At 41.7% G+C, this 14,142-nt stretch overlaps 1 protein-coding gene across 3 annotated transcripts in view; it reads right to left on the bottom strand.

Moving 5' to 3' along the window:
• SERBP1 (SERPINE1 mRNA binding protein 1) overlaps positions 1 to 7,893 on the bottom strand; it is a 72,389-nt gene extending 64,496 nt beyond the window's left edge. Inside the window, exons 1-2 of one of the 3 annotated variants that reach the window (XM_033915293.1) lie at positions 7,511 to 7,893; positions 813 to 1,035 (exon numbers count right to left, since the gene is read on the bottom strand). In XM_033915293.1, coding sequence (XP_033771184.1) covers positions 813 to 1,035; positions 7,511 to 7,769 — 482 coding nt within the window. In that variant the 5' untranslated portion in view covers positions 7,770 to 7,893. The remainder of the gene's footprint in view (positions 1 to 812; positions 1,036 to 7,510) is intronic. The other 2 variants (XM_033915292.1, XM_033915290.1) reach the window with 2 other exon arrangements.
• Positions 7,894 to 14,142: the final 6,249 nt, after the last annotated feature.

Here is a 14,142-nt window from a genome sequence, read left to right as displayed (position 1 = left end):
GTATATTATGTGTGTAATCAATATGTTAACCGCATAATTTTATGTGGTATAGAAATTTTGAAATAAATAAACCAACCAGTGACGTAGTTAGGGGGGCGGGGGAGACCGCCCAGGTGCCATCTTGGCTGGGACACCGGTGCCTCTCCTCCTCCCCTCGTACCTCTTGAAATGTTTGCTGGCACAAGCTGCATCATCCACCTACTGCTCACGCCAGCCTTGGCTCCCTTTTGATATCACTTCTTGGTGCGGGATCAGGACGTGACATCAGAAGGGAGCCAAGGTATGCGGGACGGGGGCCCAAGCAGCGGGCAAGAAGAGGGGGTGCATGGTGCAGTGATGCCAAGGCACCACCACCCCTGGTACCTCCCTCCCTACTGCATCTAACATTAGTATTATGCTGAAGAGGTACAAAATTATTTTCTGAAATTCAAGTTTCATGTAAAATATTGCAAGTTACAAAAAGTAAACAAACTTAAAATCTAAGACTGCAACTCAGGATTTCTTTCACCAAGATAGAGAAAAATTGGTATTAAGAAATCAGTATACAGAGCTTCAGGAAAGCTTCTATCAGGTGCCTGACACCTAAACGTCCAGGATAAGGGCTGAAAAGAACTTGAACCAAAACAGAATTTCTGTAAATTTAAGTTATGCATCATGTTTTCAGGGCATTATGCTGGAAGAACAGGTGGCTAAACACAAAAGCCTAAAAATGAGAAATGGGATCTGCAACTTCTGAGTTCAAAATATCACAGCTACTTTCAAAGTTCTGGTCAGAAAAAAGGTTAAAAAAACAAAACCAAAAAACCTCTTACTTATCCACAGAAAATTCCCCTCCTTCACCCTTTTCTTCTGCAGGTCTCTCAAAGCGGCGCTCCCGAGGTGGCCGTCTGTCTGGTCTTCTGTCATTAGGTTTGCCTTCCCCCTGAAGTGGCGGCTGCTGCTGCTGCTGCTGCGGCTGCTGTTGTTGCTGCTGCTGCTGCGGCTGCTGCTGTGTCGTCTGCTGCTGATCAGGCCTTCTGCCAACCCTTCTTATTCCTAAAACAGGAGCCAGACAATTTGCATGGGCAAGCTGCAAGTGTGACTTCAGGAGCAAAGCAGCTATGAGTTGTCAGAAATCAACAGGCTCATAGCCACTGTTAGTCTTAAGCTTCAGCACTACTGGAAAACACACTATACAAATTGCAGCTACAACAAACATTGAGCAGAAGCCAAATCTGGTAGCATATTAAACATTCACCACCACCACCATCACCACCACCCCAACCCCAAACCTAAGCGGCTTAGATGGCTGGCAGACTTTTCATATCATATTGTTTTCTGTAACAATATGTCTCCTAAAGATACAAGTATGTAACTGCACCACCAAATACTTTTCTGGCACCACCGAATCTGGTACAAATGGAGACACGCTAAAATCAGAAGCAGAACACCTTCCCACTGACTATACGCATCTTTGCATATTTTCAATCATTCCAAAAACAAACAAACTTGGATAGCTGTAATTCCTATAAGTCCACTATAGCTTCCAGTACAGCAATGGAATTCCTAGAGGAGCTAAAAAGCTCCCAATTGTGTTTGATGTTAGACTGCAGTTTTGGCACAAAAAGCTTAGCTGTTAAACATAAGCAAGACAAGGGAGGTGTGGCAGCTTAGTAGTTAGAGCAGTGAATGGAGAGCCAAAGAAGCCAACGTTTCAAATCTTGCTCATCCTCTTTGTGACCCTCGGGCAAGTCACGTCACCCTTCATTGCCTCAAACACAGAATTATGGCTACGAGCCCTCGGAGATCAAGAAAATATAAACGTTATCTGAACATAAAGTCATCTTTTTATTAGTTAGTTTAAGCTGAGAGCTAAATTTTATAATATGGTTTCCGTTATACTTCTTTAAAAGAAAAAAAAATACTCCAGAGTTTCACAAAATTGCATTACCCCACCCCTAACATGCATTTTAGAATAAATGCTGCTACTTGTGGGCGAGGTTACAGTCAAGACAACTTTCTGTAACGCCAAGCCAGATACATGTCAAACTGGCTTCCCCACCCAACCAACATTTAGCATGAGGTTCATTTGGTAAGAACAAGTTCTCTAAGCTGACCTGAGAAGCTACTTGAAGGTGTGCATAAAGCCTAATTACTGGGATGGTAAAATTCACATAGAGCCTACTTATTTTGGATCATTACAAGAAGGCACAATTCAACAAAAAAACCTAAATTAACAGGATGGAATGCACTATATTGCCCATCTAGTTTCTCCCAATGTGTAAATAATAGGAAAATTCCTAGAGCTTTCAGTTTTGTAAGGGCAGCATGTATAGGATAGAAAAACTTAAGTGTGGAAAGTATGATATTTAAGCTGAAAAGGAAATGTTTCCAAGATAATACTGTATGTAGCTCTCACCTTACATGGATTTACTATAATTCCAAGTTTTATTTTTAAAAATCCTTTACTCCAGCATGTAAAATGCCATTTATGTAAAATCTGAACACAAAGCTTGGCAAAATTGATGCCAGAATTAGTGGTCCCCAGAGTCCACCAAACCAAACCTCAGATTCATACTAAATCAATTAAAAAATTAGAAAAAAAAGGATTTGGAGGTCAGTTGGCATTTCAGTGGCAAGTGTGATGCACTGCCATAGAGAAAAACCAAGTTACAGGGTACCTTGAACTATAAAACCACTAAGATCAAAAACCTCCACAAAGGACAGCTCAGTCAGCTTTAAGAGCAAGGCAGAAAGTAGTACCGTATGTGATTTCCAAATTCTTACCTTGCTATTTTAATGGGATAAACATCAAGCAACTGATTCAGTTTCAGCATTTACTGCACTGTCCTGTCTAACTGACCTTGGCAGCCAAGTGATTCCATGACTCCTTGACTACACAGGCATATTTATTTGATGTCTATAGACATAGAAAGCTAAGGACTTTCTGTAAATATTTCATCATTATAATTAGACACTACACAGAAGTGGGGGCCTCTTTGGAAATTTGACCAGCAGCCGAAATTTTTAAGAATCAAGGAGGGAGAAAAATAAAGTATTTTTGATTTAGTATTTTGTATGTTCACTTTGACTCTCTCTTATCCACATTCTTTTCCCTCACAGATTTTTCTTCTCAAAATTCATACACAAAAACAAGACGGGAATAATTTGGCTATCATGATGAAGATCCAACTTTGTACTAAGAAGAATATGCATACAATTTGTACTGTTTCAGTTGGCTGCACTCACACTGGATTAATCTGGGAGGAAAAAAGAATCATTTTATAAATTCTCAAAATTACTATATTCCTCACAAAAAACAAGACTCTAGTTTTTCATTCTAACTGCACTTTTATTCTTAAGGATATTCAGATGTATAACACTTTAAGCTGTGCCTATTTAGCTCTACTTCATGGTATGAATCCAGAAAAGTATCTTTAGTCTGGAAAGGTAAAGACAAGGATCATTCTGGAGGATGGCTATTTCTGAAAAATGGGAGTTCTCTCAATGATGAGTTTTCTAGATAATTGAACAATGCCCATGATGTTTCAGATAATGAAGCTTGGGATGAAGATGTAGTGACCCTTAACAGAACCCCAAGACGCATCCGTAAATGAAGAGCATATTCAGGAACAGAAGGATATTAATAAAGGATGCACAAAGCATTAAGAAATCAAAATATATTTTAAACATTGGGACAAAAAGAGAAAGACGAGATCTAAATATCCAAGAAATACACTGAATGGTAGTCCTCTCTCTACTGCACACCCAACCTTGCTATAATGCATGCCTAGACTTGCACTTAGGCATATTACTCCACCATGGTGCACAATTGCATGTAATAGTGCGAGTATGCATACATTAGCACACACAACTATGAATATTAAGTAGATACAGGTCAGGCTTAGGAGAACAGGCCATCCAGGATTTATTTATTTATTATTGTAAAGCAACTGTGTCCTTTGAGCTATGCAGTATATCAACGTTTTAATAAACTATAAGCTAATACTTTGGTTTTCAAACATGTGCTGGTGGGCATGACCACCAAGTCAGATTTTCAGAATATCCCTAATGAATATGCACGAGATCCGCGTGCCTCTTACTATTATATGCAAATCTCTCTCATGTATACTTCATTTACCTATCATATTTCAACTTTGCTTATACCTTATGCTGCTTATTAAAATGTTTTATTGTGTTGACACTGGAATATAGCATACTATGCCATATTATGTATTGTCATTTGATTTTTTTAATTATTGTTGACTTATTATTGCTGTACACTGCCTTCAATGGACTTTCAAAAAAAAGGCAGCAAGTAATATAAATAGCTTGCAACCCCAACTGGCTAGTGGTCCCCCAGGACAGGTCTGAGAGCCACTGAGCATATATACACTCACAGCCAGTCAAAGCCCAACACCTTTGGGACATCCAGTTCAAAGGATTGATACAAAAGGAAGAAGGTCTGTCCATGAAAGGAGGACAGGTTCTGGTGAGGGGAGGAAGTTGATCATATCTGAAATCTTTTGATGGCTGAGCAGGTCAGTAAAGCAGCCACAAAAGCCAAAATGCTTGGGTGCACAGGGAGAACTGTCAGCAGCATAAAGCAGATGATAGTGCCTTTATAGAAGTCTCTGGTGACTACTGTGTGCAGTTCTGGAGACCATACCTTCAAAAGAACTCTGAAGGAGTCAGTCAGAAGGTGCCTACTAAAATGATTAATGGTCTTCACAACAAAGCTCAATGGGACAAATATTTTACTACTTGTACTCTAGACCAGTGCTTCTCAACTCAGTCCTTGAAGCACACCTAGTCCCATCAGATTTCCAGGATATCCATAATTAATATGCTTGAGATATTATTACATGCACTGCCTCCTTGGTATGCAACACTCTCTCATGCATATTCAATGTGGGTATCTTGAAAACCTGATAGGACTAGGTGTGCCTCAAGGACTGGTTGAGAAGTACTGCTCTAGAAGAAAGGCAGGGACGGTATATTAGTATTAGATCCCTACAATGTGTCAAGTTAGGATAAAAACTTGTTATCATAAATTTGTACTGAAATTATGGAAAATCCAGTGCAAATAGTAACCTGGTATATTATGTATGTTTAACCTGTGTAACCCCTTCTGAACTCTTTGGGGATGGGATAGAAAATTAATTAAATAAATTACATTTAAACCTTATAAATCTACAGGAGCCAGACCTCTGTCATTTGAAAGAAAGTCCTGGGACTATAAGTTATAATATGAGAATGAAAGTGGATACACACATATTAATTTACAAAAAGGATGTTGGAGGTGTGGAATCTCTAAAGAGGAGTCTTTGGAGACCATGACTATCTGATTACTCTTAAAAATCAAGGGGGATGGAAGAAGATACTATGGTAGGCTTTTGCAAAGGTGCCAAGAAGCACAATGCTGAGCCACCCATAGGAATATAATGGGTGGCTCAACATTAAGCATGAAATGCCTGATGGTGCTCCTTTGTAAAAACCAAATATGGTTGAGCAGTTGGGGCAACTAGCCAAATTTGATAGAAAAACGATGGCAAAGACCATATGACCTGTGATTTCAACTAGCATCAGCCTTAATAAAGTCTGTTGTCATGAACCCTCATTTGCAGCTGAAGATTTTTTGCACATTTGTATCCCCTTTTCCTGCTTCTGTCTAGCCAATACACTGCAGTAACAGTCCAAGGCAAGAGACACATACCATAAATCCCTCTAGAAGCAGTACTGATTGTGCATGTCCAGCCACTGCTTGTTACTATATAGTATGATGGATGAGCCTCCCTTCCCAAGGGTTGTGAATGCTGCCTCTCCAACCCCCAACCCCCCAGCAAGCCTAAAGCCAGTCTCTAGAATAAAAGCCAGGTCTCTCACATGACAGCAAGCAATACTGCCCTACCACTAGACCATCAGATTGTTTCACAAAATATAGTAAAAGTAAACAAATCTCTAGTTAACCAATATAATGCTAAATTTTCAATAGTTAAATTAAAAAATTTTTGCTTTATTTTGTAGCCACTGTTGTCTGTTTACATTCCATTTACATTCAACTAAAAAGAAAAACCCTGGCTGACCAAAATTCAGTATTTGTCACAAATGCATAAGCCAAAAGCAAAAGGAGCACTTATCACATTTTTAAATATGAGCATAAGACAGGCCACTTCAGCTTAGACCAATATGTACAGAGTCCATCTTGTCTGATAACCACCAATATAGATCACTTGGAACTATCAGCCAATTCTAACTACTGTACTACTATTATTTCTATAGTGCTACCAGAAGTCTCTGTTGTTTGCTCTCAGAAGTTAAGATAAGTTGAACCCCCAAGTCTATCAAGCTAATAAGTCTAGTAAGTAGGAAACTTATGTCCAGAAATTTGCCCACAGAATTTTTACATCTATAGTACTTACACTTGAACAAATCCTTCAGCAACAAATTCTGTAAAACTTTCTGCCTCAATATAAGTGATAACAAAAACACAAATGATTAAAAAGTTAGTAAAATATCAAAAACTTAACAGAAGGGAAAGATGACCTTGTGCCATGAAAAGTTAAAGAAAAAGCCCGTTATTAACTGCAGTCCATGATACTGCATCATCCAATATTTGGGGTAGAATTCTTTTCTGCCACCATAATTATATACACCTGTATTTAAATGAAGGGGGGGGGGAAGAGTACTCACAATGAGTTTGCAGCAACTAATTACTCTATCAAACACTTTATTTATGCATACCGCTTACTACTTTAAAGTTTTCCAGAAAAAAGTTTTTTTTATCGCCATTAGAAAATAAAGCACGCACTTAACTCCATTCTTTCATAAGGCAATTATCCTACACTATGTAACCTTAGGAGCCAATTCAACCATTTTTGTTATACACCATGTCATTTACTTCTATGCTGGCCCTGAAACGGAAAGCAACACAAACCATAAAGGTGGCAAACTGGAACCAGAAATAGAGCTACGCCTTTATCCCACGGTGGAACCAACTAATATACTCCATACAACACAAAACAGCAGATCAAGGCGTCACAAGAAGTGTAAAATGACTTCTTTGATAAACCTATGCAATCTATATTTTGACCCTGAAAATTAAAAAATATGTATCAAACTTTTTTTTTTTTTTTTTTTACTTCTTTCTGTACTACCAGGTTACTTGTTGCTACACACTGCCTCAGATTATTTTTCCCAAAAGCGGCAAATCAATCCTAAAACTCTGGCATCAACAATGACCAACGCCTGGTGCACCACGCTTTACCCACACCAGGAGCAGCCACCAGCCTCAGGCCTGCAAAGATTGGGGGGGGGGGGGGGGGGGGGGAAAGCGGCCACCACCGCTAGCACCTGCAGCCACGTGCTCCCCAGCTGTGTTGTGACAGCCCCGACCCTCTCCGCATCACGCGGCGTGAGCTCGAGCGCTCGCCGGAGGAGAGGAGAGGGGAGGGGAGTGCCCGGCTCAGAGCCCGCCATGAGCTCACGAGGAGGAGGTGGCCGTGCACAGCCCCGTCCCGCGCTCCTTCACCTTCTTTCTTCAGGGGGACGGGCGCTTGGTTCTCCTCCTTCTTGTCGGGCAGCGGGTTTTTCCGGTCCTTCTGAGACTCTTTCCTCGGCTGCTTGGCGGCCTGCGCGGCGGTCTTGGCGGCCCCTTGACTCCCAGCGCTCTCCTTCTTCTTGTTTTCGGCGGCCTTTAATACCTCGAACGGGTCGGACTCGTCGTCAAATAGCTGGTCGAACCGATTGGTCACGACGCAGCCGAAGCCTTCCTGCAGATGTCCGGGCATGATGGCCCTTTTCCAGAGGGATGCGCCTCCGATTCTACGAGGGTTGCAGCGAAAAGCTCGCCGTGAATAGCCACAAGATGGCTGGGGAAAAGGCCGTCTTCTCTTCCGGCGGGATACACATCCGGGACTTGCAACCGCGAAGCGTCATGGGAGATGTAGGCCGGTGACGACATTGCGCAACGTCGGGAGAAAAGAAGGGCGCCAGCTAAAGAGACTACAAGTCCCGGCGTGCACTTGTCCTTGCATTGTGTGCGGGCTTACGGAGTTATTTCTGTGCGTTTGGTGGAGTGGTGTGGACAGGTGAGGCTGTGGGAGGCCGGCTGTCTCGATGCAGCTCGTTTGTACGGTGTCTTTTTGCCCATTCTGTTCTTGTTATTCCTACAAAGCTAATCTAACAATGCTGTAGTTAATCAAATAAAAAAGGTATCACCTGAATTCTTTTTGTTTTGTTTTCTATATACTACAAATAGTATGAAATAGGTTTACATAGCGCAGTAAGAGCACATATGAATAACAGTCATTCTTTCAATGGAGCTTACAAGTCACAACAAAAAAGTGCATTGAATATTTGGTTTGAAGTGGGCTTCCATTATGTTGCTTTGCTGATGTAAAAAGCTCTGGGTTAAATGCTGTGCTAAGGTTCCATGTGATGGATCACATACCATTTTCAGATGCACATTTTTGCAAAATCCATATCCCTTTTACTCCCACTTGCAAATTATTATGCTATATGAAAAGAATACAGTGACAAAAACCAAACCAACCAACCCCCAAACAGTGCACATTACTGCAGTAATATGCAGTTTTTGCTTCATCAATAGTAAAATCTTTCCTTTCCTGTCACTGCATAAGAGACTTGTCAGGGCAGGATGCACAAAGCTCCAACACATTAATAAATACTGTGTTGGGAACCATTTTAATTTACCGGGTGATACTCAGCATAGTAGCATGCAAATTATATGTATGTTATTTGTGCAGGTTACTCCAGTAAAAGGGGGAGAAACTGTATCTGGTGCCTTCTCACAAGAGCAAATCAGTAGCACAGCAAGAAGATTGCAGGGAAGACTCACAGGATCATAGGCAACATAGAAATCCCAACAGATCGAAAGGGACGGAAGCGAGGGAGACAGAAGGAGGAAGAAAGTGCAAGAAAGTAACAAGCTGCAAAAAGTGTATATACCCAAACACAAGGATCCTACGGAATAAAATGGGGGAATTGGAAGCTATAGCACAGAAAGATAACCTAGACATCATCGGCATCACAGAAACATGGTGGAATGAGGACAATGTCAGGGACACTGTACTACCGGGATGCAAGCTATACCGCAGAGACAGAATAGGACAAAAAGGTGGGGGTATTGCCCTTTACATAAAAGAGGGAATTGAGTCTACCAGAGAGAACACACCGGAAATGAACAATAAGGTAGAGTGTCTATGGGCCAAAATACCGGGAACAAATGGAACGGATACAAAGATTGGCATCTACTTCTTACCCCCAGGGCAGTCCGAAGAGACTGATGAAGAAATGACAGACGAGATTAAACATGAATGCAAGGGAGGCAACGCAGTTATCATGGGCAACTTCAATTAAATGGGGATAGATTGGAACTTAGGCAACTCCAGCTGCAGAGACTAAGTTCCTGGATGCTGTAGGCGATTGCTTCCTGGAACAACTTGTCATGGAAAATACAAGAGGAAATGCAATTCTAGACTTAATTCTAAATGGACTACGAGGACCGGCACAAGGTATAGAAGTAGAAGGGACGCTGGGAAACAGTGATCACAATGTGATCCACTTCAACCTTGACACAGGAACAAAAAATCAATCCAGAATGATGGCCAAGGCACTGAACTTCCGAAAAGGGAACTACGAAGGGATGAGGAAGAAGATTAGGATGAGGATAAGCACTGTAAATACACTAGAGCAAGCATGGACCCTTTTAAAGACACTTTCACAGAGGCGCAAAATTTATATATACCGCTTATCAACAAGGGTTCCAAGAGGAAGAAGAACAAGGAACCATCATGCCTCACTGTAGCAATGAAGGAAGCAATCAGAGACAAGAAGACTTCGTTTAAAAAATGGAAAAGGACAAAAACGGAAGAAAACTGGAAAAAGCACAAAGCTACATCAAAGCAAGTACTATAAGGTGGTAAGAGAGGCCAAAAGAGACTACAGAGAAAAAATAGCCAAGGAGGCCAAAAACTTTAAGCCATTCTTTCGCTATATTAAGGGGAAACAACTCGCAAAGGAAGCGGTGGGGCCGTTAGATGACCAGGGAATAAAGGGAGTACGAAAGGAGGAGAAAGCATCACCGACAAACTGAACACATTTTTTGCATCTGTATTTACCGAAGAGGATATATCCAGTATACAGGAAACCGACAGGCTATACACAGGAAATGAAGACAGGAAACTGAAAGGGACGGTGGTCAATCTAGAAGAGGTATGCAGACAGATTGATAGGCTTAAAAATGATAAATCCCCAGGACTGGACGGCATTCACCCAAGGGTAATCAAGGAACTGAAAGGGGTTATAGCTGAACTGCTCCAACTAATAACCAATCTGTCGATCAAATCAGGAAAGATTCCGGAAGACTGGAAAGTGGCAAATGTTACGCCGATCTTCAAGAAAGGATCGAAGGGAGATCTGGGAAACTACAGACCAGTGAGTCTGACTTTGGTACCGGGAAAGATGGTAGAGGCGAAGAGGGACACAAACTGATGAGGACTAGCCAGCACGGCTTCAAAAAGGAAGATCTTGCTTTACAAACTTATTGCACTTCTTCGAAGGAGTAAATAGGCAGATAGACAAGGGTGACCCAGTCGACATCGTATATCTAGATTTTCAGAAGGTGTTTGACAAGGTTCCACATGAACATCTACTTTGAATAATTGCAAGCCATGGAATCGAGGGTGATATACTCACGTGGATTAAAAACTGGTTGGCGGATAGGAAACAGAGAGTGGGGGGTGAATGTACAATACTCAGACTGGAAAAGTATCACAAGTGGATTGCCACAGGGTGTGGCGCTCAGGCCTGTGCACTTCAACATATTTATAAACGACCTAGAAATTGTCACAATGAGTGAGGTGATTAAATTTGCGGACGATACAAAGTTATTCAGAGTAGTGAGGACACAGAAAGATTGCAGAGACCTACAAAGAGACATAAATAAGCTCGAGGAATGGGCCGCAAAATGGCAAATGAGGTTCAACGTAGATAAGTGCAAGGTGATGCATGTCAGTACTAAAAATATGCACGAATACAGGATGTCCGGTGCTATACTTGGAGAGAGCCCCCGGGAAAGAGACTTGGGAGTACTTGTAGACAAGTCAATGAAGCCATCCGCGCAATGCATGGCGTCAGCGAAAAGGGCAAACAGTGCTAGGAATAATCAAGAAGGGGATCATAAACAGAACTGAAAAGGTTATCATGTCATTATACCGGACCATGGTATGCCCCCACCTGGAATACTGCGTCCAACACTGGTCACTGTACATGAAAAAGGACATAGTACTACTCAAAAGGGTCCAGAGAAGAGCGACAAAAATGATTAAGGGACTGGGTGAGTTGCCATACAACGAGAGGCTAGAGAAACTGGGCCTCTTCTCCCTGAGAGGGGACATGATCGAAACATTCAAGATATTGAAGGGCATTGACTTAGTAGAGAAAGAGAGATTGTTCACCCTCTCCAAGGTGAAGAGAACATAAGAACATAAGAAATGCCTTCACCGGATCAGACCCTAGATCCGGCGACCCGCACACACGGAGGCCAATCCAGGTGTTCCCTGCTGAAGACCTTATTTACCCGTATCCCTCAATGTGTTTTGCAAGAAAGTGTGCTTCCAACTTGCCCTTGAATCCCGGAATGGTGGTCTCCGACACAACCTCCTCCGGGAGAGCATTCCAAGCGTCCACCACTCGCTGTGTGAAACAAAACTTCCTGATATTTGTCCTGGACCTGTTGCCCCTCAGTTTCAGTCCATGACCCCGAGTCCGAGGGCACTCACTAAAGTTAGAAGGGAAAAGATTCCATACAAGCGTAAGAAAGTTCTTTTTCACCCAGAGAGTGGTAGAAATCTGGAACACTCTTCCGGAGGCTGTTATAGGGGAAAGCACCCTTCAGGGATTCAAGACAAGGTTGGATAAGTTCCTACTGGAATAGAACATACGCAAGTAAGGCTAGACTCAAATAGGGCACTGGTCTTTGACATAAGGACTGCCATGTGAGCGAACTGCTGACCCAGCAGTGGCAAATCTTATGTTATTATGTTCTAGGCCTGAGTCTGGAGTTTCTGTCTGCACTTAGAGTGTCAGATTATTCAGATTACTGTGAATTGGGGACAGCCTTTATAAAGCTTTTGGATTGTTAAAGAAAAGTTTTGCTTTTATTTTACTTGTGCAAGTATATGTCATCCTTTTTTCTGTAATGTGTGGTTCTAGTTTGTAATACATAAACTGGACTATGTTTGGCTTGCTTGTGTATTTTTCACACATGATATTTTCTCTCTTTGTATGTATGTGAGATATGTGCTTCTGGAAATAAAATATTTTCGGAGAGAAAAGGTATTGGGTAATTCCTGAGCTCAGATGTGCGTTAGGCGTGTCTGGCATGTGTGAATGATATCTTGGGTACTGTGTGAGTGTAATGGTTGTAATGGGGCAAGGGGTTTTGGGTGTGGCTCCTGTGGCCCTTTACAATTTGCATATGGGTCTCTGGTGGCTGCTACGAGAATCAGCAACAGCTCACGCGAACCCTTTTGAGCACTGGAGCCAGAGCTGTCATGCCAAGTAAGACTGGTTTAACAAGTCTTACCAGGGGCCTGAGTCACATACTGAGAGAAAGGAAGAGCTACAAAAAAAAAAAAAACCCTCACACAAGCCAATCAGTCTACTGGCATGACCCCCTACTCTCTACCCTATATCCTCACCTGCAAAGATTCTTGTAGTCCCCCAGAGACTATCTGGTCTAGGGTATCTGGACCACAGACCTCAAATATAACTAGTCTCTCCTCATATAACCAGTCTCTCCTCATACGCCAGAAGACATATGAGGAGATACTGGAAGCCCTGAATATGTATACCCTAGAGGAAAAGAGAGACAGGGGAGATATGATTCAGACGTTCAAATACTTGAAGGGTATTGATGTAGAACAAAATCTTTTCCAGAGAAAGGAAAATGGTAAAACCAGAGGACATAATTTGAGGGGTGGTAGATTCAGGGGCAATGTTAGGAAATTCTACTTTACGGAGAGGGTAGTGGATGCCTGGAATGCGCTCCCGAGAGAGGTGGTGGAGAGTAAAACTGTGACTGAGTTCAAAGAAGCGTGGGATGAACACAGAGGATCTAGAATCAGAAAATAATATTAAATATTGAACTAAGGCCAGTACTGGGCAGACTTGCACGGTCTGTGTCTGTGTATGGCCGTTTGGTGGGGGATGGGCTGGGGAGGGCTTCAATGGCTGGGAGGGTGTAGATGGGCTGGAGTAAGTCTTAACAGAGATATCGGCAGTTGGAACACAAGCACAGTACCGGGTAAAGCTTTGGATTCTTGCCCATAAATAGCTAAGAATAAAAAATTAAAAAATTTAAATTGAATCAGGTTGGGCAGACTGGATGGACCATTCGGGTCTTTATCTGCCATCATCTACTATGTTAGATTCATCCTATCCTGAGCCCTGGACCAATTTATATATATTAAAACTTATTTATCACCCAGAGCAGTGTAGAGCAATAAGAAGCTGAACATAGGCAAAATACAATTACATCAGTAAACATATTCAAATAGCACTGTACATTATGGTGCAAGATGCTACTTATTATGTCAGCACAACACATATAGACCGCACAGGGTGTAAGCGGAGGTGGAACATATAAACATATGATAGAGTAACAGGAGTTAAATACAGATAAGGGTGACTAATTTAAGGATTGCACATGAAGTCAGAAAAGGTGCAGGAAAATTATTTCACCCAAAGTAGGAGTGGATAAGCAAGTCCTGCTACTACAACTTAGAGGAGATAGTTGGCTAGTCCCCAGTAGGAACATGATAGGATGAACACAATAGGGAGACCCAAAATTGTAGAGAATAATATTACAGACAGAGCACAGATAACAAGATGTATCAAGAAGTTAGTATTTCCAGTATGAAAAAAGAACACGATACAGATACTAAGCATGCAAAGAAATAGGAGTTGTTAGAACACCCTACATGATACTAATATATGTGTATATATATATATAAGTAAGGTACATTGATTATGGTATAAATAGGCACAAAGAAGTAGGATGATTGATTATGGTTTAATTACAGTAGCATCTCAGTTAACCAGCACCCATGGGAATTGATATATGCCGGATAAATGTTT

This window comes from Geotrypetes seraphini, chromosome 12, assembly GCF_902459505.1.
Source record: "Geotrypetes seraphini chromosome 12, aGeoSer1.1, whole genome shotgun sequence".
Taxonomy (NCBI): domain Eukaryota; kingdom Metazoa; phylum Chordata; class Amphibia; order Gymnophiona; family Dermophiidae; genus Geotrypetes; species Geotrypetes seraphini.
This window is presented reverse-complemented; position numbering and strand designations above follow the sequence as displayed.